The 19,006-nt window shown below is 33.3% G+C and overlaps 12 protein-coding genes across 17 annotated transcripts; 5 read left to right on the top strand and 7 right to left on the bottom strand.

Moving 5' to 3' along the window:
* The first annotated feature begins 59 nt into the window (after window positions 1-59).
* On the top strand, window positions 60-1,711 carry LOC108737193 (pre-mRNA-splicing factor 38B). The gene has a single exon (XM_018469912.1). The coding sequence runs from the start codon at window positions 375-377 to the stop codon at window positions 1,308-1,310; it is 936 nt and encodes a 311-aa protein (XP_018325414.1). The 5' UTR covers window positions 60-374; the 3' UTR covers window positions 1,311-1,711.
* Window positions 1,712-1,718: 7 nt separating this feature from the next.
* Window positions 1,719-2,111, top strand: LOC108737196 (cytochrome c oxidase subunit 6B). Its single transcript, XM_018469914.1, has one exon. The coding sequence runs from the start codon at window positions 1,745-1,747 to the stop codon at window positions 1,985-1,987; it is 243 nt and encodes an 80-aa protein (XP_018325416.1). The 5' UTR covers window positions 1,719-1,744; the 3' UTR covers window positions 1,988-2,111.
* A 254-nt stretch (window positions 2,112-2,365) lies between these two features.
* On the bottom strand, window positions 2,366-3,255 carry LOC108737194 (60S ribosomal protein L18a). The gene is made up of 3 exons (XM_018469913.2): window positions 3,145-3,255; window positions 2,620-2,976; window positions 2,366-2,566 (listed from the first exon to the last, which is right to left on the bottom strand). The coding sequence occupies exons 1-3, from the start codon at window positions 3,160-3,162 to the stop codon at window positions 2,408-2,410; spliced, it is 534 nt and encodes a 177-aa protein (XP_018325415.1). The 5' UTR covers window positions 3,163-3,255; the 3' UTR covers window positions 2,366-2,407.
* Window positions 3,256-3,589: 334 nt separating this feature from the next.
* LOC108737172 (CD82 antigen) lies at window positions 3,590-5,379 on the bottom strand. 3 transcript variants are annotated; one of them, XM_018469883.2, is made up of 5 exons: window positions 5,291-5,379; window positions 4,891-5,085; window positions 4,661-4,834; window positions 4,369-4,604; window positions 3,590-4,285 (listed from the first exon to the last, which is right to left on the bottom strand). In XM_018469883.2, exons 1-5 carry the CDS (start codon window positions 5,354-5,356, stop codon window positions 4,213-4,215), a joined length of 744 nt encoding a protein of 247 aa, XP_018325385.1. In that variant the 5' UTR covers window positions 5,357-5,379; the 3' UTR covers window positions 3,590-4,212. The 3 variants fall into 3 exon arrangements, with proteins under 3 accessions (XP_018325385.1, XP_018325384.1, XP_018325382.1); XM_018469882.2 differs by having other exon boundaries at window positions 4,344-4,604; XM_018469880.2 differs by having other exon boundaries at window positions 3,591-4,604.
* LOC108737173 (39S ribosomal protein L30, mitochondrial) lies at window positions 5,379-8,030 on the bottom strand. 2 transcript variants are annotated; one of them, XM_018469884.1, is made up of 2 exons: window positions 7,247-8,030; window positions 5,379-5,988 (listed from the first exon to the last, which is right to left on the bottom strand). In XM_018469884.1, exons 1-2 carry the CDS (start codon window positions 7,783-7,785, stop codon window positions 5,835-5,837), a joined length of 693 nt encoding a protein of 230 aa, XP_018325386.1. In that variant the 5' UTR covers window positions 7,786-8,030; the 3' UTR covers window positions 5,379-5,834. The 2 variants fall into 2 exon arrangements, with proteins under 2 accessions (XP_018325386.1, XP_018325387.1); XM_018469885.2 differs by lacking the exon at window positions 5,379-5,988 and adding an exon at window positions 6,333-6,422 and having other exon boundaries at window positions 7,247-8,018.
* Window positions 5,995-7,224, top strand: LOC108737171 (probable tRNA N6-adenosine threonylcarbamoyltransferase). 2 transcript variants are annotated; one of them, XM_018469878.1, is made up of 2 exons: window positions 5,995-6,392; window positions 6,463-7,224. In XM_018469878.1, the coding sequence occupies exons 1-2, from the start codon at window positions 6,056-6,058 to the stop codon at window positions 7,131-7,133; spliced, it is 1,008 nt and encodes a 335-aa protein (XP_018325380.1). In that variant the 5' UTR covers window positions 5,995-6,055; the 3' UTR covers window positions 7,134-7,224. The 2 variants fall into 2 exon arrangements, with proteins under 2 accessions (XP_018325380.1, XP_018325381.1); XM_018469879.1 differs by having other exon boundaries at window positions 6,469-7,224.
* Window positions 8,031-8,331: 301 nt separating the features above from the next.
* On the bottom strand, window positions 8,332-9,802 carry LOC108737170 (uncharacterized protein C7orf26 homolog). Of its 2 annotated transcripts, none has more exons than XM_018469876.2 (3): window positions 9,566-9,802; window positions 8,907-9,460; window positions 8,332-8,843 (listed from the first exon to the last, which is right to left on the bottom strand). In XM_018469876.2, the coding sequence occupies exons 1-3, from the start codon at window positions 9,651-9,653 to the stop codon at window positions 8,343-8,345; spliced, it is 1,143 nt and encodes a 380-aa protein (XP_018325378.1). In that variant the 5' UTR covers window positions 9,654-9,802; the 3' UTR covers window positions 8,332-8,342. The 2 variants fall into 2 exon arrangements, with proteins under 2 accessions (XP_018325378.1, XP_018325379.1); XM_018469877.1 differs by having other exon boundaries at window positions 8,907-9,495; window positions 9,566-9,649.
* Window positions 9,803-10,053: 251 nt separating this feature from the next.
* Window positions 10,054-12,305, top strand: LOC108737146 (protein ecdysoneless). Its single transcript, XM_018469842.1, has 4 exons — window positions 10,054-10,368; window positions 10,421-10,623; window positions 10,739-11,212; window positions 11,268-12,305. Exons 1-4 carry the CDS (start codon window positions 10,140-10,142, stop codon window positions 12,255-12,257), a joined length of 1,896 nt encoding a protein of 631 aa, XP_018325344.1. The 5' UTR covers window positions 10,054-10,139; the 3' UTR covers window positions 12,258-12,305.
* Window positions 12,306-12,546: 241 nt separating this feature from the next.
* Window positions 12,547-14,723, bottom strand: LOC108737147 (tether containing UBX domain for GLUT4). The gene is made up of 6 exons (XM_018469843.1): window positions 14,490-14,723; window positions 14,027-14,424; window positions 13,494-13,965; window positions 13,085-13,442; window positions 12,844-13,027; window positions 12,547-12,786 (listed from the first exon to the last, which is right to left on the bottom strand). The coding sequence occupies exons 1-6, from the start codon at window positions 14,574-14,576 to the stop codon at window positions 12,612-12,614; spliced, it is 1,674 nt and encodes a 557-aa protein (XP_018325345.1). The 5' UTR covers window positions 14,577-14,723; the 3' UTR covers window positions 12,547-12,611.
* A 7-nt stretch (window positions 14,724-14,730) lies between these two features.
* Window positions 14,731-17,666, top strand: LOC108737145 (probable ATP-dependent RNA helicase DDX10). The gene is made up of 6 exons (XM_018469841.1): window positions 14,731-14,958; window positions 15,017-15,481; window positions 15,533-15,885; window positions 15,947-16,267; window positions 16,332-17,315; window positions 17,384-17,666. Exons 1-6 carry the CDS (start codon window positions 14,833-14,835, stop codon window positions 17,526-17,528), a joined length of 2,394 nt encoding a protein of 797 aa, XP_018325343.1. The 5' UTR covers window positions 14,731-14,832; the 3' UTR covers window positions 17,529-17,666.
* On the bottom strand, window positions 17,559-18,441 carry LOC108737150 (phosphopantothenoylcysteine decarboxylase). The gene is made up of 3 exons (XM_018469845.2): window positions 18,319-18,441; window positions 18,051-18,254; window positions 17,559-17,995 (listed from the first exon to the last, which is right to left on the bottom strand). Exons 1-3 carry the CDS (start codon window positions 18,424-18,426, stop codon window positions 17,744-17,746), a joined length of 564 nt encoding a protein of 187 aa, XP_018325347.1. The 5' UTR covers window positions 18,427-18,441; the 3' UTR covers window positions 17,559-17,743.
* A 9-nt stretch (window positions 18,442-18,450) lies between these two features.
* LOC108737151 (cytochrome c oxidase assembly protein COX19) lies at window positions 18,451-18,880 on the bottom strand. The gene has a single exon (XM_025973027.1). It carries the CDS (start codon window positions 18,720-18,722, stop codon window positions 18,465-18,467), a length of 258 nt encoding a protein of 85 aa, XP_025828812.1. The 5' UTR covers window positions 18,723-18,880; the 3' UTR covers window positions 18,451-18,464.
* Between the last annotated feature and the right edge of the window lie 126 nt (window positions 18,881-19,006).

Below are 19,006 nucleotides of genomic sequence, written 5' to 3' on the forward strand. Positions count from 1 at the left end.
ACGTTGCCATTTTGTGGAAAGATTTGGTAAAGAAGTCTGAATAGCAAAGCAAGGTAAATCCGTAAAATATGTTAAAAACAATGTGTATATCGAATCGTTGCTCTCATATTTTAATTTTCTCTTTTTACCATGCACCCGATGATAGTAAAATAATAAAAGATGGATGTCAAGTGATTACCTAATCGCGTGTTTCGATGCAAAAGACGTGTAGATAAAAAGGACGTGAGACGTCCCACCCTAAATGTACGAAACAGTAACCATGTACCCTTCATGGAACGATTTTTTCAAGATCTCTGTTTTAATTTTGTTCTAAGATTCAGTTAATTATACCTGTAAGTTCTATTGTAGGTCGCACAGTAATTGTCAAAGTCACGATGAACCAGACTGAGGGAGGCCTGTGGAATATTCCTCCCCCACCTGGCACAGAATCAACCGACGGTGAAACTACGGTGGATACCCATGCAACAACTTCATTATTTAAGAACTGCCTAAATTATTCATCATTAGACGTTATAGAATCACCTGATTCACTTTCTGAATCAATCAGAACTAAAAATAATGACGTCAGGCGCCACAAACATGGAAGAAGCAAATCTCCTTCACGACACCGCCGGAGAAATGAAGACACATCACGAGATTGTGGTAGAAGGCATAAACATAAAAAAAGAAGTCGTAGCAGGTCTCACGACCAACAAAAACGGTCTCGTTTACATGAGCATCGCCGCCAACAATCCAGCAGGTCTCGATCTCATTCCTACAACCGTAGCAGTTCCAGGAGAAGACATCATAATGAAAAGCGATACAAACATTCCTCATCAAAAAGACCAAGATCAAAATCACGCAGTAGATCAAAGTCGCGCAAGTATTTCCGTCATAATCCCCATCGAAGTCATAGTTCCCGTAGTTCTCATTCTCATGATTCTGAATATAATCGAAATGTTACTGGTGATAGACAACAATCTGGAGATGAAGATGACGATGAAGACACTCCAACAAAAGAGAATATGTTTAAAAATGATGGCTCCTTTCTAGAAATGTTTAAAAAGATGCAAGAAGAACAAAAAGTGGCAGAAGCCGCGAAGAAAACAAATGATGCTGAAGTGCTTGATAAGCCATTTATACCACCTGCTTTCGGCAAAAGACGAGGCGGCCGTGTCTTAAAAACAGGAATGGTACAAAAAACAAGAACAGTTACTGAAAGTGACTTCACTGATCCTAAAGATGCTTGGTCAGTTTATATGAAGGAAGTAAAAAGATACAAGGAAGCATGCTGTGATGATGACTCGAAGACAAGACCTCTTGTGAAATAATTTTTTTTTAACGTTGAAATTAAGTGTAAGCTGTAATGAAAGCATCACCTGTGTAATAGAGTTCCAGGTAATTTTTATCAACTTAATAAGTAAGGGCTTTATTTGTTGATTAATGGTATTATATCACAGACTATTTGAAGGGTACATGGTAATGAATTTAAAGATCGGAATGTGTACTACATATACAAAAATTTAATAGGATGAACATTGTCAAATTCATCATATAATCATGTATAATGTGAAAATGAAAATTTTCAAAAAAAATGTATTATTTTGCTTTTTTTCCTTTTTAATTTAATATTTAATTCAGTATAGATTAAGCCCACACTGTAATACATGGTTTTTATTTGTAAAACCAAAAGTTAAACTCTGTTAATGAGAATTATTTTATTAATTTTGGATTTTCAGCTTATAACTTTAGTTAATCAGCAAGTATGTCTACAGCAGTAGAAGGTGTTCTCCAAACTGCCCCTTTTGATCCTCGTTTTCCTAATACAAATCAGACACGCTACTGTTTCCAAAGCTATATTGACTACTATCGCTGTAGAAAGGTGAAAGGAGAAAAATATGCTCCCTGTGAATATTTCAAAAAAGTTTACAATTCCATATGCCCAAATGCATGGATTGAAAAATGGGATGGTCAGCGAGAAGCTGGTACTTTTCCAGGAAACATTTAATTAATAAATACTGTTTAAAACTGACAGTTACAAATTTTGTAGTCATTAGCAGTTGTTCTATTTTACTTTTGTAAATCAGTTGTATCTATAGTGTGAATATTTAATAAAGTATCATTTAAATATATTACGTTTAGTTTTTTATATGGACATTTTCTAAATTCAATATGTGTCAAATCATTTTAAATTAGAATAAATTTGATCTATAGACGAATTAAAGGAGTATTACACCTAGACTAGGTAAATACACCACTACTATCATCTCCTTAGAAATATTACTATATTAATATAAAGGTTAATAAAACACAATATATAAAATTATTGCTAATTGGAACAGGGTTTTTCGGAATGTATCAAAAATAGATAAGTAAAAACAAAAAAAAGATTTCTCAGTTAATATATTTCTTGCCATTATTAAATGATTTAAAGGAAGTATGTTCTCGGTTTACGAACTGAAAACCTGTTCAATTTGCGACTTCCTTGAATACGTTTAGGGAGTGGAAAACGTATTTTTGAATCGTGGAATTGTTTTACTTGTGGTCTTCTGCAAACGGCAGCTTTAACTACCTCTACTTTAATGATCTAAAGAAACAGGAATTAATTACTATAACCTTTTTTCTTATGCAAAATTATACCTGAATAGAATGAGCTCTAGCTCTATGGCGTGCACCCATATCTCTGTAACATTGTGTTACTGCACCCGACACAGAGACATCCCTGTACTCTCTGTACATGTTATGCGTTCCAGACCTGGAGTCATATCTCAGCCAAATGCCGAAATTTTTTATCTTAATGGGAGTCTTTTCGGGAATTAGTTTCACAGATACAATTTCACCAGTTGACTTTTTGAATTTCTTTAGCTGACGTAAAAAATACCAAAATCTGGATTTGGCTACAATAGGGTCGGGAGCAAATATTCTCATTTTGTATAAAGGAGTTGTGGTTTCTTTCTCCGTTGGTAATTTACGACCGATAACTTCATATTCCTTCAACTAAAAAAGAAAGGTTAACAGTGCGTACACGTGCCACAAAAATATGTATTGTACTTGGTACACATGTACCATTTTAGAATGTATAATTAAATATTTAGAAATGTAATTTAATAACAATACCATCACAATAATATTGTTATATCAAAAAAGCATAAGCGATATACAAACCTCTCCTTTGGCTTTCATGATGATTAAACAGCAACACAAACTTTACAGAAAGGAAACGGAAGCCAACAAACAACGCAAGTATTATACATCTATGAATATATGAGCAAAATCTAACCTCACATAATCTAAAGAGAATATTCGTATTATATAACAGATATCAAATGGCTGTCATCATTTCAAATGAACTTATACTGCGATATATTATCCGAAATTCTACCTTTAGGAAGTTATCACTATCATGAATTAAACGTTGTTTGTGTTTGTAGTTTTTATCAATTATAATAAAAATAGTTATCAAACATAATCAAAAATAACAACTTTGTATTAAATTTGCCTAACCTTTAAAGGGAAGTTTATTCACAATGGAAATAATACTGAAATTACTCTAGGAATTTACCCCATAAAAAGGCACAAATTATCGAACAAATTTTATTGTTTTAAATTTTATGCAAGTTAATATTGTAGCCTTTTTACTAAAAATAAATAAATAAATTATACCTACTAATACAAACATACAGTGACAAAAACGGGTTATTGCTAATCTATTAAGCTTCAAGTACAGAATAATATCAGAACATCTACAAAAATAATTTTTATTTGAGAAAGTACACAAAAATGCTTTTAAATTTTTCGGTTATATTTTATTTAAAACTTTAAATGCTTCGACCTTCTAAATCATCACAAGTAAACAGACTTAGAAGGTAGAAACATAAGTAGTATTTGAATAAAACGTAACTGAAACATTTGAAAACGTATTGTGTGCATGTTTCATTTAATTAACTTTTAAAAACGATATTTCATAATTTCCTCTCTGCAAGTCCTATTGAAAATATTTATAAAACATTCCACAGTCACAAAAAGGCACGTTATTAGTATTAAAATGCAATAAGAATGTTAAAGTACATATACAAAAGAATTAATTTACACAAGCATTAAATGAGTTAATTGAATATAACATTAATGTTACTTATGTATGTAAAAATTTGCACTTTTAAACAGAAAAAATATATATCTTTTTGCTTTTAATGAGGCAGTAAGAAATATTAATCAATTTGAGACGGAGATTCGTTATTTTTCATGGTAAAGAAACGTCAAAGGATTTATTATGCCTTGTAACGTGAGGATCGATCGGCACCACAAGCTAAAATTGTCGAAAATATTAATCCTAACAGCTCGATGACAACAGCAGCAAGTCCTACTGTATAGGCAGTATTCACATAATACCATAATCTGTTTATCAGTTTATTTGTGCAGCCCTCTCGAAATATGATGTCATAATCTATTTGGCCACCTATTTTAGTAGTCATATGTCCTTTTAAACAGTCAGAATTGTCCATATCCATACGACAACATGAAGTGGGAATTTTGTATATGCTCGTATCTGATGAAATTGTCACATTAACTCTACTAAAAGAGCTCGGATTCCAGTCACTAGGTCGATCTGCACCACAACATTCTAACTAAAATATAACATAAAATAAAAATGCAACCGTTACAAATAAAAATAACTAATTACGCCTCTTTGGATGTCATCAAATAGAGCTTTACGTTGATCATTCACATAATATTCTTCTTGTACTATAGACTTAACAGCATATCGTACATACTTTTCTAAAGTATCTGAGTTTGTGTAAGCCCAAATACCTATTGCCACTTGTGCGACAATTATAATTAATAAAAATGAGAAAAACTGTAACAATTTATTTATGAGTTTATATTTGTTTTTAGAAAAAAATATATACTCACAGAAACAAGTAAACAAGTAGATTCTTTGCAAGCTCCATAACATCCCAAAAATGATACAAGTAATAACAGAAGACCAGTGAATAAAAAAATGTAAGTAGATATCTGATAATTGCCAGAATCTTGAGTTAAAGAAATGTAAAATGTAGGGTCTACTAACATCCAAACAGATATTACCACTATGCCAACGCTTAGTATCTAAAAATTATGGAATGAATTTTAAATCCTTTAAATAGGAAAAAGCCCTTTGTTTCATCATTGCATTTGTTTACAATTTAATCTACCATATTATGTAATCAAAACCATGTGTCATTCTTTAAGATATAGCTCATTTTCAGAAACGGTTTGAACTATGCAATTCTTTCCATATATATTTACTATTCGATTTAAAAATAAAACTTACAAAAAAGATAAGATTCACAGCAACCATAAGATACTTTATTATACCATAACATCGTCCAGCACTCATGTTTTTATTTTACCTTAGTTAATTGACGTTTAAAATATAAAACAGATCAGCAGATTAGTAATATCAAAAAACGAAAAGCACTACTTGAAAAACATTTTTGTAAAACACGCTAACAATCGAATTTATTAATACCGCTGATACAATACTACCGTCGATTTATGTAAAAAATTTATGATTTATTGACCCCAGGCGTATTGATCATACGTATTGATGTTGCCAAGTAGCTAAATTTCAAAGTAGCTAAGTATATATTCTATGTCTAAATCTAAACAACTACACCATAGATAATTACGACTATCCATAGACTCTATATCTATGCAACTATCAAACAAAAACAAATACTCGGCTATGGCTATAGACATATATTAATGGACGTGCCTTAGCCGTATGTCGTTTAAATAATTTCTTGGCTCGAAAAGTAAGGGAGATGACGTATGATTTCGAAGTAGTGCTATCTCTTTCATGACACGCTAACGCACTATCGTGAGAGAGATGGATATTGTCCGAAACTTCGTTCCATCTCTTTCTTTTGTTGTACCACAATTCTGACCACTAAGGCACGTCCATTAGTAAACGTCGATGGTTGTGGTTGTTGTCGCGTACATGTAGTTCTTCTATGGTTTACATTTAACCTAGAATATAAAAGTGGGTTCATTTAAATAAATAAAAAAATTAATAACATTGATTAGTAATTTAAAAATGGTGGTGGCAATCGGTTTTGAAGGGAGTGCAAATAAACTAGGGGTAGGAGTTGTTAAAGATGGTAAAGTGTTATCCAATAGTCGGCGAACCTACATAACACCACCTGGGCAAGGCTTTTTGCCACGAGAAACAGTACAACATCACAGAAATTATGTTTTAAAAGTATTAAACGATGCTCTTAAACAGTCTGGGATTAACATAAACGATATCGACGTAGTTTGTTTTACAAAGGGTCCTGGTATGGGGGGCCCATTAAATACTGTAGCTATAGTGGCAAGGACGGTTGCTCAATTATGGAACAAACCTTTACTTGGCGTAAATCACTGCATAGGTCGTATCCTTTTCATCTTTTGCAGCTTTTTGTCTATAATAAAATAATGAAAGTTTTCTAAACAGTATGTCAGATATAGAAATGGGAAGACTTATAACAGGTGCAAATAATCCTATAGTTTTATATGTGAGCGGCGGAAACACTCAAGTAATAGCCTATTCACGGAAGCGGTACAGGATATTTGGTGAAACAATTGACATAGCTGTAGGAAATTGCCTAGATCGTTTTGCAAGAATATTAAAATTATCTAATGATCCCAGTCCAGGTTTTAACATAGAACAAATGGCAATTAAAGGCACACAATATATACCACTGCCTTATTGTGTTAAAGGAATGGATGTTAGCTTTTCAGGAATTTTAACATATGTAGAAGAGTATGCAGATAAATTGTTAACTGATGACCATTCTCAAGAAGACCTTTGTTTTTCATTACAAGAAACAGTGTTTGCCATGCTAATTGAAATAACCGAAAGAGCTCTTGCTCACTGTAATTCTTCTGAAGTCCTCATAGTGGGAGGTGTTGGATGCAATTTAAGGCTGCAAGAAATGATGAAAATTATGTGTGAAGAAAGGGGTGCCAAACTTTTTGCTACAGATGAACGATTTTGCATTGATAATGGAGTAATGATTGCTCAGGCAGGGTCTGAAATGTTTAGATGTGGTATTAAAACCCCCTGGCTAGAAACATTTATAATGCAAAGGTATAGAACAGATGAAGTGGAAACCCCATGGAGATGTGATTAATCATGTATTATTTACTTGTCTTTTTAAGTTGTGATTATAAAACTAATAGAAAGGCTTAACAGAAAAGAACAAATAATTTTTTTTTAAAAACTAAAGAATTCAGACTATATTACATAGTGGTATCCCATGCAGTTAGCCATTTCTTTAACATTCGCCTTCTTAAAGTGTCGCCGTCCATTTTCCTAGGGTTCATTTGGAAATTTTCAGTTGCATCTAACTTCTCTTTAAGTGGTTCAAGTTTTCTAGTAACGACAAGTTCCCCATTTTCTTTTAAAAAGGTTCCATTACTTTCAGTAGGTGGTCCATTTGGGAAAGTTATTGGAACAACTTTTATTAAATGTTTAATTCGCCACAACTTTGCATTAACTTCTGGTATGTTCTTAACAATGGCAATATCACTAATTTTCCCATTTAATTTAAAATCTTTTAGGAAACTTTTCTCCCAGTGGGGACATCCTTTCAGTGGTTTGATTCTTTGTATCATAAATAATTTGGTTGGCTCATACGGTGGATCTTTAAAATCGGTATTTCTGGGATAATATTTGAAACCTGGGTAATGTATTCCTTCATCTCTCCAATTGTAAACATTTTTGCGATAAACATTTCTTGTAAATAATCGTAACGATATTCGTTTTAGATGATCGTAAAACATGTTTTTGTGATTTTTCTTAATATACAACTATCACTTCCTAATTATAATTATAAATCTGTAATCCATGATACCCCGTTCACGTTGAAGTTTAAGGTTATACGTCTGATGACGTTTACCATAGACGTTTGCGCATTACCTCTCTTCTCTGGCATTACTCATTGATATGCCGATTCAATAAAAATATTAAAAATACTTTTTAATGTTGCATAAGTAAATGAAAGACGAACAAGCGAATGATTAAATAAGACAAATTAAAAAAAAATCTTGAGGGGCTACCTTTTCGGACCATGTTGAATATAGTTTAATCTATGATCTAGTTGAATTGCGAGATTACGCTTCCTTTCGGTGAATAGTAAAGTATTGGTAAAGTATCATAACAATTCACGCCCTCTGATGGTAAAAGGCAAAAGAGATGTTCGTTTGCAGAAAATTACCATACCGTAATTTTTTAATTTAAGAAGAATTAATAAACTTTAAGTTGTCATTCACATACCATATGAAGTCAAAACTTCTAATAACTGTCGAAAAGTTCAAATAATAATAAAGTACAAAAAAGATCACGTTTTATTCTTATACGAATTAATAACAATTGCCATTAACTTATTAAATGGCAACTGCTTTAATTGATTAATCATGTCGCCAATATTTCCATATACACAATTAACGCTTAAGGCAATTTGAATGGCCTGTGCAAAACGATCAAGGCACAAATGAAGGGCTGTATCTTCTAAAAACATCTTTTGCCTTTCAGTTGGGTCACTTTTTCTTGATCTGTTTTGAAGATCCACAGCATACCTACAAATATTTCCTATTGAGATTATTAAATGTTGAGCAAATATGGCCCGTGGTGGATTAGAATGTGGAATTTCAAGCATATTTTCTATCAAACCTAGATGTAACTTTCCATATATTTCAGAGGTCTGCCTATAAATTGGGGCTAGTATGCACCACTTAAGTAAACCAGCAAATGGTGTAGTAGCCTCCATTGCTATTGCACCGGGTGGTAGAGCCGATTGAGTCTGCTGAGCGGCCACACAGAGCTGGGTATTTTCACTAACCTTTATAAAAAAATCATTCATTAAGATTTCTATTGTACTGCTTACATGTTTTTTATTATTTACCCAATCTGTTATTGTTTCTAATAAAGTGGCAGGTGGAAATATGAGAGGTCCTTTTTTAACGTCAGCAAAATATATATCAGCAACAGCAGTTAAGAAATTGGATGCAAATTGTGGGGCTAATCTTGGTACCAAATGAAGTTGCTTTGATGAATTGGGCATTAAAACGAAATAATCTTTAACCAAAGCATTAGCAAGCCTATAACTGTTTGGAGATGTGTTGCCAAGTTGTTGCATTAATGTACTTGCTGATATCAGAATAAAATGGGACGGAATACCTATTGCCATCGATACGAGTTTGCTTAATATTCCAGACCTTATAATTGCCGTTGTACCACTAAATAAAGATAAAAATACAGAATTTCTAGCAGTATCATTATTGACTGAATTAAAGTAATCATAAAGAACTTCTACTAGTTGTATTTCTTGCATTGTGGTCAGTGGAAGTGTCCTTTTGTTTCCTCTTCTATCCACTTCATGGAAAATGAATTCTGCCATTAAATCAAGTGCTAAATCCATGTGTTTTATACTTGGAACTCGGCCACATGTTAACTGACCTTAAGAAGGAAACCACTGTATTATATATTCCTGACTGTGTAGACACAAGTAGGATCAAATAAATAACAAATTACTAAGTTTTAATCCACAATAAATTTACTGACCAATTTTTAAGAGAGCTTCTTTGGAGCATACAGGAAATTCTAACTTTCGTAGAGTATGTTTAATTTCAGGACCCGAAAACTGAGACATTTTAGTATTCTAATTATCAATATTATAATTACAGTTCATTACTACTAAATATGTTTTTGATTTTTATGTTTTTGTTGATTTAAACTTCACCAGAAGTTTTAGGTTATGTAAGACTGTGAAGGTTTGACGTTATACTACTCATAGATAATAGATATGTATAGGGTAAACTCTACTGAAGGTAGTTCGAGAAGTAAAAATATTGAATTGATTAGCTGACTACCCCACAGATCGATACTAATCTATTACTACCTCTAATAGTACGTGATTAAATTACATTCTTTTGATAACCATAAAAATAAAAAAGACATCTATGTGAGCTTATAGAGATTTTGAGAGTGTCTTCATGGACATTTCCTAATATATGTCTATGAGTTTCTTATTCTTTTATGACATTATCTATGTTTTTGACATAACCAAATAACCATACTCATATTTCTTTTATCAAACAAAGTGTTTGTTAATAAATGGTAAACTAAAGTAATTTTGATGTCCCTTAAAAATAAGATAGTTATGGCTTTTTCTGAAAATGTGCGAGATGATTTTGTGGAATACTTTATATTTCCTCTAGAAGAAAAGGAAAATCATTTAACGGACCTCTTGATAAACGTTCAGACAACCGTAGACAAGTATTCCGCTGGTTATATATGGCATTTGGATGAATTTAAAGTTATAACTCAGTTTCCAGAGTGTCATGTTTTAAAAGATGATTATAACTGTAAGTAATTTTTAGTTTATTATTTCTTAAGATAACTTAAATTTTCTGATAGCTTTGCCCCCTCATCTCTATGGTATTTTACATTATGGGGAAAATATTGAAGATGAGTGGTTCACAGTTTATTTGTTGTTGCAAATTACAAAAGATATATCAGATGTATGCATTAGAGTTGTTGATTCAGATGGTGAATTTTTACTTATTGAAGCTGCTAATCATTTACCAAATTGGGCAAAGCCTGAAACATGTAATAAAAGAGTGAGTATTTTTGTTATTTTTGACGTTTAATTATTTACTTTTGTGTTAAAATTGCTTGACAGTAGCACTTGTCTATTCATAAATGTCTATAAATGCTACTGTTATTGTTTTGCAGGTGTACATTTACCAGGGTAGTGTACATTTAGTCAGGTCTATCAAGAATGAAGCAGAGATCAATATACATTCTACTATTAAGATGATTGCGGAGAATCCTCGAAAAACGGAAGCCTCGCCAGAAATACAAAATGCGGTACTGCATCGCATTAGTAATTATCCAGAAAGAATGTCCGAAAATCTACACAAAACTATAGCTTATGTGCCAGTAGGAGTTGCAGCAATTTTAAAAAATCAACCCCGTATGATTTCACATGCCGTTCGTGCTTTTTGCCTTCGTGATAGTATCGACATGAAAGCTTGCAGAGCTATGAAGTTCTTTCCACCAGAAAACCGCGTTTATATCAGTATAGTGATGACAAAATTTTTGTATGCAATGTTAACTCATAGCAAGTATACACCTGATAAAAGAACAGGATGGAGCTTACCATCGCCTAATTCAACAGAATATAAGAAGCATTTGTTGGGGGTGAAGGTGTGTGCATTTGTTAATTATTTATAATGATTTATTAATAGTATAATTATTTCAGATTGCTTGTGGATTTGAAATCTTGGCTTCTCAGGCTAAACAAGATTCAGATTTAGACAATGACAAAGTTTGGTCAAAATTTGTTGAGGGTCTAAATAATAAGGGTTATTTTAATGGAACTGTGGAACATTCTGTAGCTTATAATAATTTGTTAAATAAAGCAGAAGCGTATTATCGTTCGTTTAAAAATTTAATACCGACCCCTGGTGACGTAGGATTACGTGTAGTTAATCTAGTCAAAAATCTACATTGCAATATTGAAGACTTTTCTCAAGAAGATAAAAGTTTCCAAGAAGATTCCGATTCTTGGTTAAATATTGACCCAAAAGAGCTTGACAACTTGTTAATGGAACATTATGGATCGTTAGGCAGTTCTAACACATACGATCTTTCGAATAAAATAGAATCCTTCCTCAATCACGTTTCTGACATTGACGGGGCAGAATTTCCTGAAAATAAATTGACGGAGGCACCCATGCCGCCTTCCAGAGGAAAAAAAATAGAGAAGGGAAAAGGCAAGACCTCTTTATCTACCGGAGACTCTACGATTAATTTCGATGCTAATGCGTTTTCTTGCGCGGTACAGAACATGTTGGACTTAGTCATTCCTGAGGATAACTGGGACTTGGAATCTGACTCGGACTTGAGCGTTTACGCGGACGAAGAAAGCGTTCACAAGGACGAATGTGGGAGTTTTAAAAGCCAAATGAAAGAGTATATGGATCTGATGGATAAGGAGCTGGCTGGGACTTCAGTAGGGCGAAGTTTCGTTAAACAAGAATCCACAAAAGACGAAGAAACCAACTTTGATGATGTAGAGGACTTCAGTCCTGTTGATATAAATTTAAACGCGCTCAAGAATGTCTTGGAAAGTTACCGGGCACAAATGGGAGAAGCAGGACCTGCCAGTAACCTGCTTGGTCCCATGGGGGTAAATTTAGCTAATGTTAACTTAAAGGACAGAAAGAACAGGGACATTGATACAACATAAGTTCAGCAATAAAATGTTTTCTACGGTGCCACAAAACATTATAACAAATCTCATAAACTGTGTATGAAAAACAAGAAATAGAATTACTGAATGCGTCGTTGCTCTTCAAACACTAATTTAAAACGCAAGCAAAAGAAAATAGATAAAACGCTAATTGATTAATAAGTATAAAATTGTTATGACAATTGTTTGAATATGTATTTTTAATTATGTACTGCTCCTTTTTTATATATATTTTATCTATATTGTATTCGATGTAATGAAATAAAATTACCTTAACGCAAAACCATCACGTTTCACAGACAACGACGTTTTAATTATATTAGTAATCACAATAGAAAAGATTGCAACAGGTCATTTTGCAATTTTAAACCATTTCGGAGTTTTTTGGAGAGGCTTAGGAGAACGCGGTGGATAGTCTGTATAGTTCTGAACACCAGAGCTGGTGCTGGGGCCAAAGCTGATGATATCTTCGGCGGAAGTGCTATCTGTTAATCCTTCTTCGGGTATCGCACGTATTGATTCTTTTCTAAAAGAGGTTGTTTTTAAATGATATCGAAAAAAACATACATATGTATTTTCGCACCTCATCTTTTCGGTAGCAGTACTTGCCTTCGATGGCGATATCAATCTGCATAGAACATTCCTTTTCAAATATTTTCCATCTTGTCTGGGGGTTTCAGTTCCAAAATAAACAATGGCACTTGGAACACAACCTGTTTCTATCAGTCTACTTTCTTTATGAAGGACCTGTTTGGGTGGTGTAGTGTCTACAATAAATATGACTACTTATATTTTTTTGCCTTAAACATTTTGTAATGACCTACACAGATAAAAGTGTATAGACTTGTCTTCGAGGTAGTCTCGTACAAAGTCTGTAACATGAGCGATGGTCTCCGTGGGGGTGAACGTTCCTTGCAGAACGGTATGATCTGGAAAAACAACCCTGATAATCGCCTGTTTATATTTGTGAAGAGCCGTTAACTGTTTTTGCGACTCTCTGAGCGATCGCATCGCTTTCGTTTCCAAGTATTTATTTTCCAGTTCCATTCTTGTTCTTTTTATGTCCCTTATCAATTTTTTTGCGTCCGTTATTGTCAGATCGAAGAAATCATCAGGCAAGTCTTCTGATCGAACTGCTTGAGCCATCTCCTGGGAAAAAGCTATGGCATTTCTGTCACCGAGCTATAAAAAAAAAAACTTAAAGAATTGCAATTCGTTTCAGTATGAACATACAAAAACAAAATCTTCATCCATTGTTCTATCATTAGAAGCACCTGGTTCAATATCCATTCTTTCTATTTGATTGGATGGGATTGTTGAGTTTAAATTTGATTTAAATGTTTTATTTTCTGTAGTATTTTTATAATTTTCAAATGCATGACCATGATATCTCTCCCCAGATGTGAGACTGGGCGAGATATCATGATGTTTCCTAGAAGAATCTTGTATGCTATGCTGCTTCTCTTTTTCTTGCTTTATCAAATTTACAACATCTTTTGGTTTGATTTTATCATCAGGTCTTGGCATGGGCAGTGGTTGGGGTAATGTTGTTGCTTGTTTGTCTTTATTTTCATGGAACTCAGTTCTTGGAGGTGAAATGTCTGAAATATTTCGTTTTTTTACATAATGTTCCTCCTCTGCTACTTTTGTGGTGTGTAGTAATGGGGCAGATATATTTGCTTGTGTTTTTAATTGCTCTGGTGACCTTTAAAGATAATAATTTTTGCAAAATTCTAACACACGATGTAATAAAGAAAAAATGAAACCTGTGTATTAGTCTCAAAATTGCTCTGCCACCGGTCAATCCTAACTGCTTAAGAGTAGTAGTTTGAAGAGCTTGCAGTCCATAAATCTCCCTTCTTGTATAAATGACAACAGGATGTGTATCTGGATTTATATGTTCTGGGCACAGTTCTTTTAGAATATCCATTATTGTGTTGTTGGGTTGAAATTCGCCTGTAATACGGGCTCCATCTTCCATTTGAATTCCTATTATGACTGGGCTTTCTGATCTTACTTTTTGTGCTTTAACTAATTCCAACTGGGCATTGTTTGGAAGGCCAGAAAAACGAACATCACATGTACTATCAAGAATTTTTCTGTGATGTTTAATGTCATACTCAATAGCTTCATAGCCCTGTTTTCTACAGACTTCTTCTATTATCTTAAAGTAAACAGCAATTATTAGTAAGAAAGCATATAAGTATTTTAAAAATATCGAGTGTATACTTGTAATATTGTTGTATTCGGAGTAACTTTCACTGTTTGTCTACGTCCATTAGGTGCCAAAACAATTACACTTTTATTAGATTCCATCACAAGCACATATGAAATTAATAGTATAACTAATCGTTTTCAATTTATGTTTATATTGACTTTCAAGATTTTCGTTTGAACTTGAAAAAATTAACGTACTTTTAAGACAATGATTAGCGAAATTTAAGGAAAAACAAAAAACATAACCTAATTCTTCTACGAAGCTAACCTAAAAGTTTGACAGTTGTTTGGTAACTGCACTTCCATGTGCTTTCGAATAAATTTAAGGAATTTTTAAGAAGAAATACTGTAACAAATGACCGAAAACAAAGCACATTCCAATAAAAAAAAAAAAAATAAAGTAAAAGTTTATTCTTCAAATCAGAAAAAAGCTGTTCCTGCAACAATTGTAATCGAGAGATTAAAGACACGATATAATGAGGTAAATTTTTAAAGTGGTATTTTTCATTACATAGTTTAATTAAAATAAACTATTTTAGATCTGTGGCAGCAAAATAGAAAAATTTAGTGATCTTCCTTTATCCAAGAACACACTAAAAGGTCTAAATGAGAGCAATTATAGAATTCCAAGTGATATACAACGGGAAACTATTGGTTTAGCCCTTCAAGGAAAGGATATCTTAGGAGCCGCTCAAACCGGTTCTGGAAAGACTCTTGCATTCCTTTTACCTGTCTTAGAGACCTTGTTTTGTTTACAGTGGACCAGATTAGATGGTTTAGGAGCTTTAATAATAACACCAACAAGAGAACTTGCTTATCAGATTTTTGAGACAATTCGTAAAGTGGGAAGGTATCACGATTTTTCTGTAGGTTTAATCATAGGTGGAAAAGACCTAAAATTTGAAAGGAAAAGAATGGACCAATGTAACATCATAATTTGTACCCCAGGAAGGTTACTTCAACACATGGATGAAAATCCTCTTTTTGACTGTTGCAATATGAAGGTAATTTATTTTATAATTGTAGTTGTGTATACCTATTTGATTATTTTTCAGGTACTAGTTTTGGATGAGGCTGATCGATGTCTTGATATGGGTTTTGAGGAAACTATGAATGCAATTATCGCTAATTTACCCCTCAAAAGACAAACTTTACTGTTCTCTGCCACACAAACCAAATCAATCAGAGATTTAGCAAGACTCAGTTTAAAAGATCCTTCTTATGTGTCTGTACATGAAAAACACAAACACAGCACCCCTGAGGGGCTACAACAGAGCTATGTTGTATGTGAACTGCATGAAAAGGTGCCTATTGTATGGAGCTTTATCAGGAATCATCTTAAGAAGAAATGTATAGTGTTTTTTTCTAGTTGCAAACAAGTCAAGTACATGTATGAAATATTTTGCAAGTGAGTTTTTCTGTAATATTGTGTTTAATTTTTCGTTTTACTTATTTCTTGTTTTCTTTAGGTTAAGACCAGGTACGACTGTTCTTGCTCTTTATGGAACTCTTCATCAGATGCGCAGAATGAACATTTACGAAACTTTTTGCCGTAAACAGTCTGCCATTCTTTTTTCTACCGATTTGGCGGCCCGTGGTCTGGACTTTCCTGAAGTTCACTGGGTACTGCAAGCCGATTGTCCTGAAGACTCTGCCACATATGTTCACAGAGTGGGAAGAACTGCCAGATACTTCCGAGGAGGCGAAAGTTTGCTCCTTCTTCTCCCCAGTGAAGAAGAAGGCATGATTGAGGCCTTGAATCAGCGTAAAGTCCCCATTAACAAAATAGAGTCAGTTACATTTTTAATTTGTGATAATTAGTTTAAAAATTATTTATGTTTTTTTCAATTGCAGAATTAATCCAAATAAGTTACAAAATCCTGTAAGAAAGATGGAAGCATTTTTAGCCAAAGATCCTTCGTTAAAAGAATCCGCTCAAAGAGCTTTCGTTTCGTACATTAAGTACATTTTTTTAATGAAAAACAAAAAGGTATTTGACGTGCAAACCTTAGATACAGATGCTTATTCCAGATCGTTGGGACTCGCTGTTGCTCCTCGAATACGATTTTTACAGAGACACAATGCACGTGTTGCCGTAAAGCAAAAAGAGCCCCACAGACAGGAACATATTAAACAAGAGGTCGACTACGCAGAATCTAACGATAGAACAATGAACAAGGCTGATGTAGACGATCAAAACGTTGTGTCTGAAGATAAAGTCCCTTTTTACGTGTCCGACAACGATGATAGTGATGACGATGGAATTTTAAGAGTGAAAAGGATCAATCACGAGTTGGAAATCTCCGAGAAAATAGATTTTATTCAGGACAAATACCAGGGAGAGGACAAAAAGAAGAAAACTAGGGTGGTGACCAAAGCAGCGGCAGCTAAAAAGTTGCTTCGTAAAAAAATTATGCCAAATAAAAAGATCATTTTTGACGACGAAGGAGAAGCTGTTGTGTCTTCGATGAAAGAAAAGAGATCGGAAATAGCTCGAGAATACGAAAACGAGGACCTGGGAGGAATCGATTTGGAAAAGGCAAAGTTAGTACTCAAAGAGGAGGACAAGTTCGATAAACAACTATTTAAGGAGAAAGTTAAAGCTAAACATAAGGAAAAGAAGATGAAATTAAAGCAACAGACGCAGCAACGTCGAGAGGAAGAAGAAGAAAAGGACGGTTTCGAAACAAACTCTGAGGAAGAACAACTTGACTTGACCTGGCTTCCAGATCCTGACAAAATATATGGAAATAAAGAAGAAGATGGTACCAATAAAAAAGATAATAATTCAGAATACGTGGTAGAGGCACTGAAACAGATTGTACTACCACAAAAAGGGTTTGTACCTCTTCTTTTAATTATTTTAACAGACAAATGGATGCATGTATAATTGTTATTTTTAATAGGTGCAAAAAACGAAAATCAATAAAACTGAAGAAAAACAGTGAAGTGAAGTCAAAAAAAGCAAAAATAGACTTGGAAGGAATTAGTTCGAGCCTTTCTGTAAATGAAGCTGAAGAGTTAGCACTTCTGCTGTTAAATAAAAAATAAGTACATTAAATCAAATAAAATAGCATAAAAATGGTTTATAACAACTTGTTTTAAAAATTAGAATTCAGAATTGTACAGCTTTTCCTAGCAGCTTCCTGTTTTTTTAATTCATTAATAAAATACTGCTTACACTGAAAACTATTTCGCGATAATTTATCAACAAAAAATTACTGTACTTTAATAACAAGAATTACTAATATATAATGTTGGTACCCTTATGTAAAGAAGGTTTGGACAGTTGAAACAATGGTATTTATTTCAGCCATTGCACCAGTTCCTGTGTCTCCACACATTAAAGTCTTTTCAACAACTGGAACAAGATAATAACCCCAAGTCTTAAGTTGACAAATTTGTTTTGATGTCAATGGATGTTCATACATCCTGCTGTTCATGGCTGGACAAAATATTAGGGGTTTTCTTCTTTCCCATGCTCTTGCCACACATGTTAATAAATTATCACAATAGCCCTACAAATTTGTGACAAAGGATTTATGTTAAATGCAATATGTAGTATACACATACGTTTGATATTTTTGCTAAAGTATTTGCATCTAAAGGTGCAATTAAAAAAATATGAGCCCACTTGCCCAATTCAATGTGAAGTACAGGGTCTCCGCGTTTCGACCATGCAGACCATTCATCAGCATCTTCATATACTATTATGTTGCTTGGCAATTCATTTTTACTGATAAAATGTTTTGCTGCTTCAGTAACAACTATCCTTACCTAAGTTTATTAATCAATAAAAATAGCTATAATATTAATTTGAGTTTCACTGTATAACATCTACCTCTATATTACTCTTCAAATCCTTATGGCTTTCTTTAAGCATATTTATTAAATTTGGTAATTTTATTGTGGCCACACTTCCTGTGCATCCAATCAAAACATTTACCATCTTATAAAACTAACAAGGCTTCTGAATTAATTAATTAGCTATTCCGATTCTGTTTTCATTTCTGTAAATCCTAACTTTGACCAGTCCTCTTTGGCCATAAGATTGTTTTCCATTCGACACGCAAGATACTCTTTCGATTCTTTTCTGCACTGTGAATTATCGCTATGGGTTTTACGCAAACAGTTCATATATTTTACCATTAATTTTTTGCAAATACCCTCGTGATCTAACGGAAAACTTCCTTTGTCTGGAGGAACGGGAGTGAAAGGTTTCTGACTGTATGTCATGTACGACATTAAAATTAATTCTTTTGTTTTATGTACTTTAAATTTACTTTTTAAACATACCACGCAGACTATCGATTAAGTAAATATGAATGAAATAATCCAATCTTCGTGTCAAAAAAATTGTTATTAAATTACACAACGATTTAAATTTATAGGTTATGTTCATAGATAATAATTTTTCGTTTTACTTATTTCTTGTTTTCTTTAGGTTAAGACCAGGTACGACTGTTCTTGCTCTTTATGGAACTCTTCATCAGATGCGCAGAATGAACATTTACGAAACTTTTTGCCGT

The sequence above is a fragment of the Agrilus planipennis genome, unplaced genomic scaffold (genome assembly GCF_000699045.2).
Source record: "Agrilus planipennis isolate EAB-ADULT unplaced genomic scaffold, Apla_2.0 scaffold104, whole genome shotgun sequence".
In the NCBI taxonomy this organism is placed as follows: Eukaryota; Metazoa; Arthropoda; class Insecta; order Coleoptera; family Buprestidae; genus Agrilus; species Agrilus planipennis.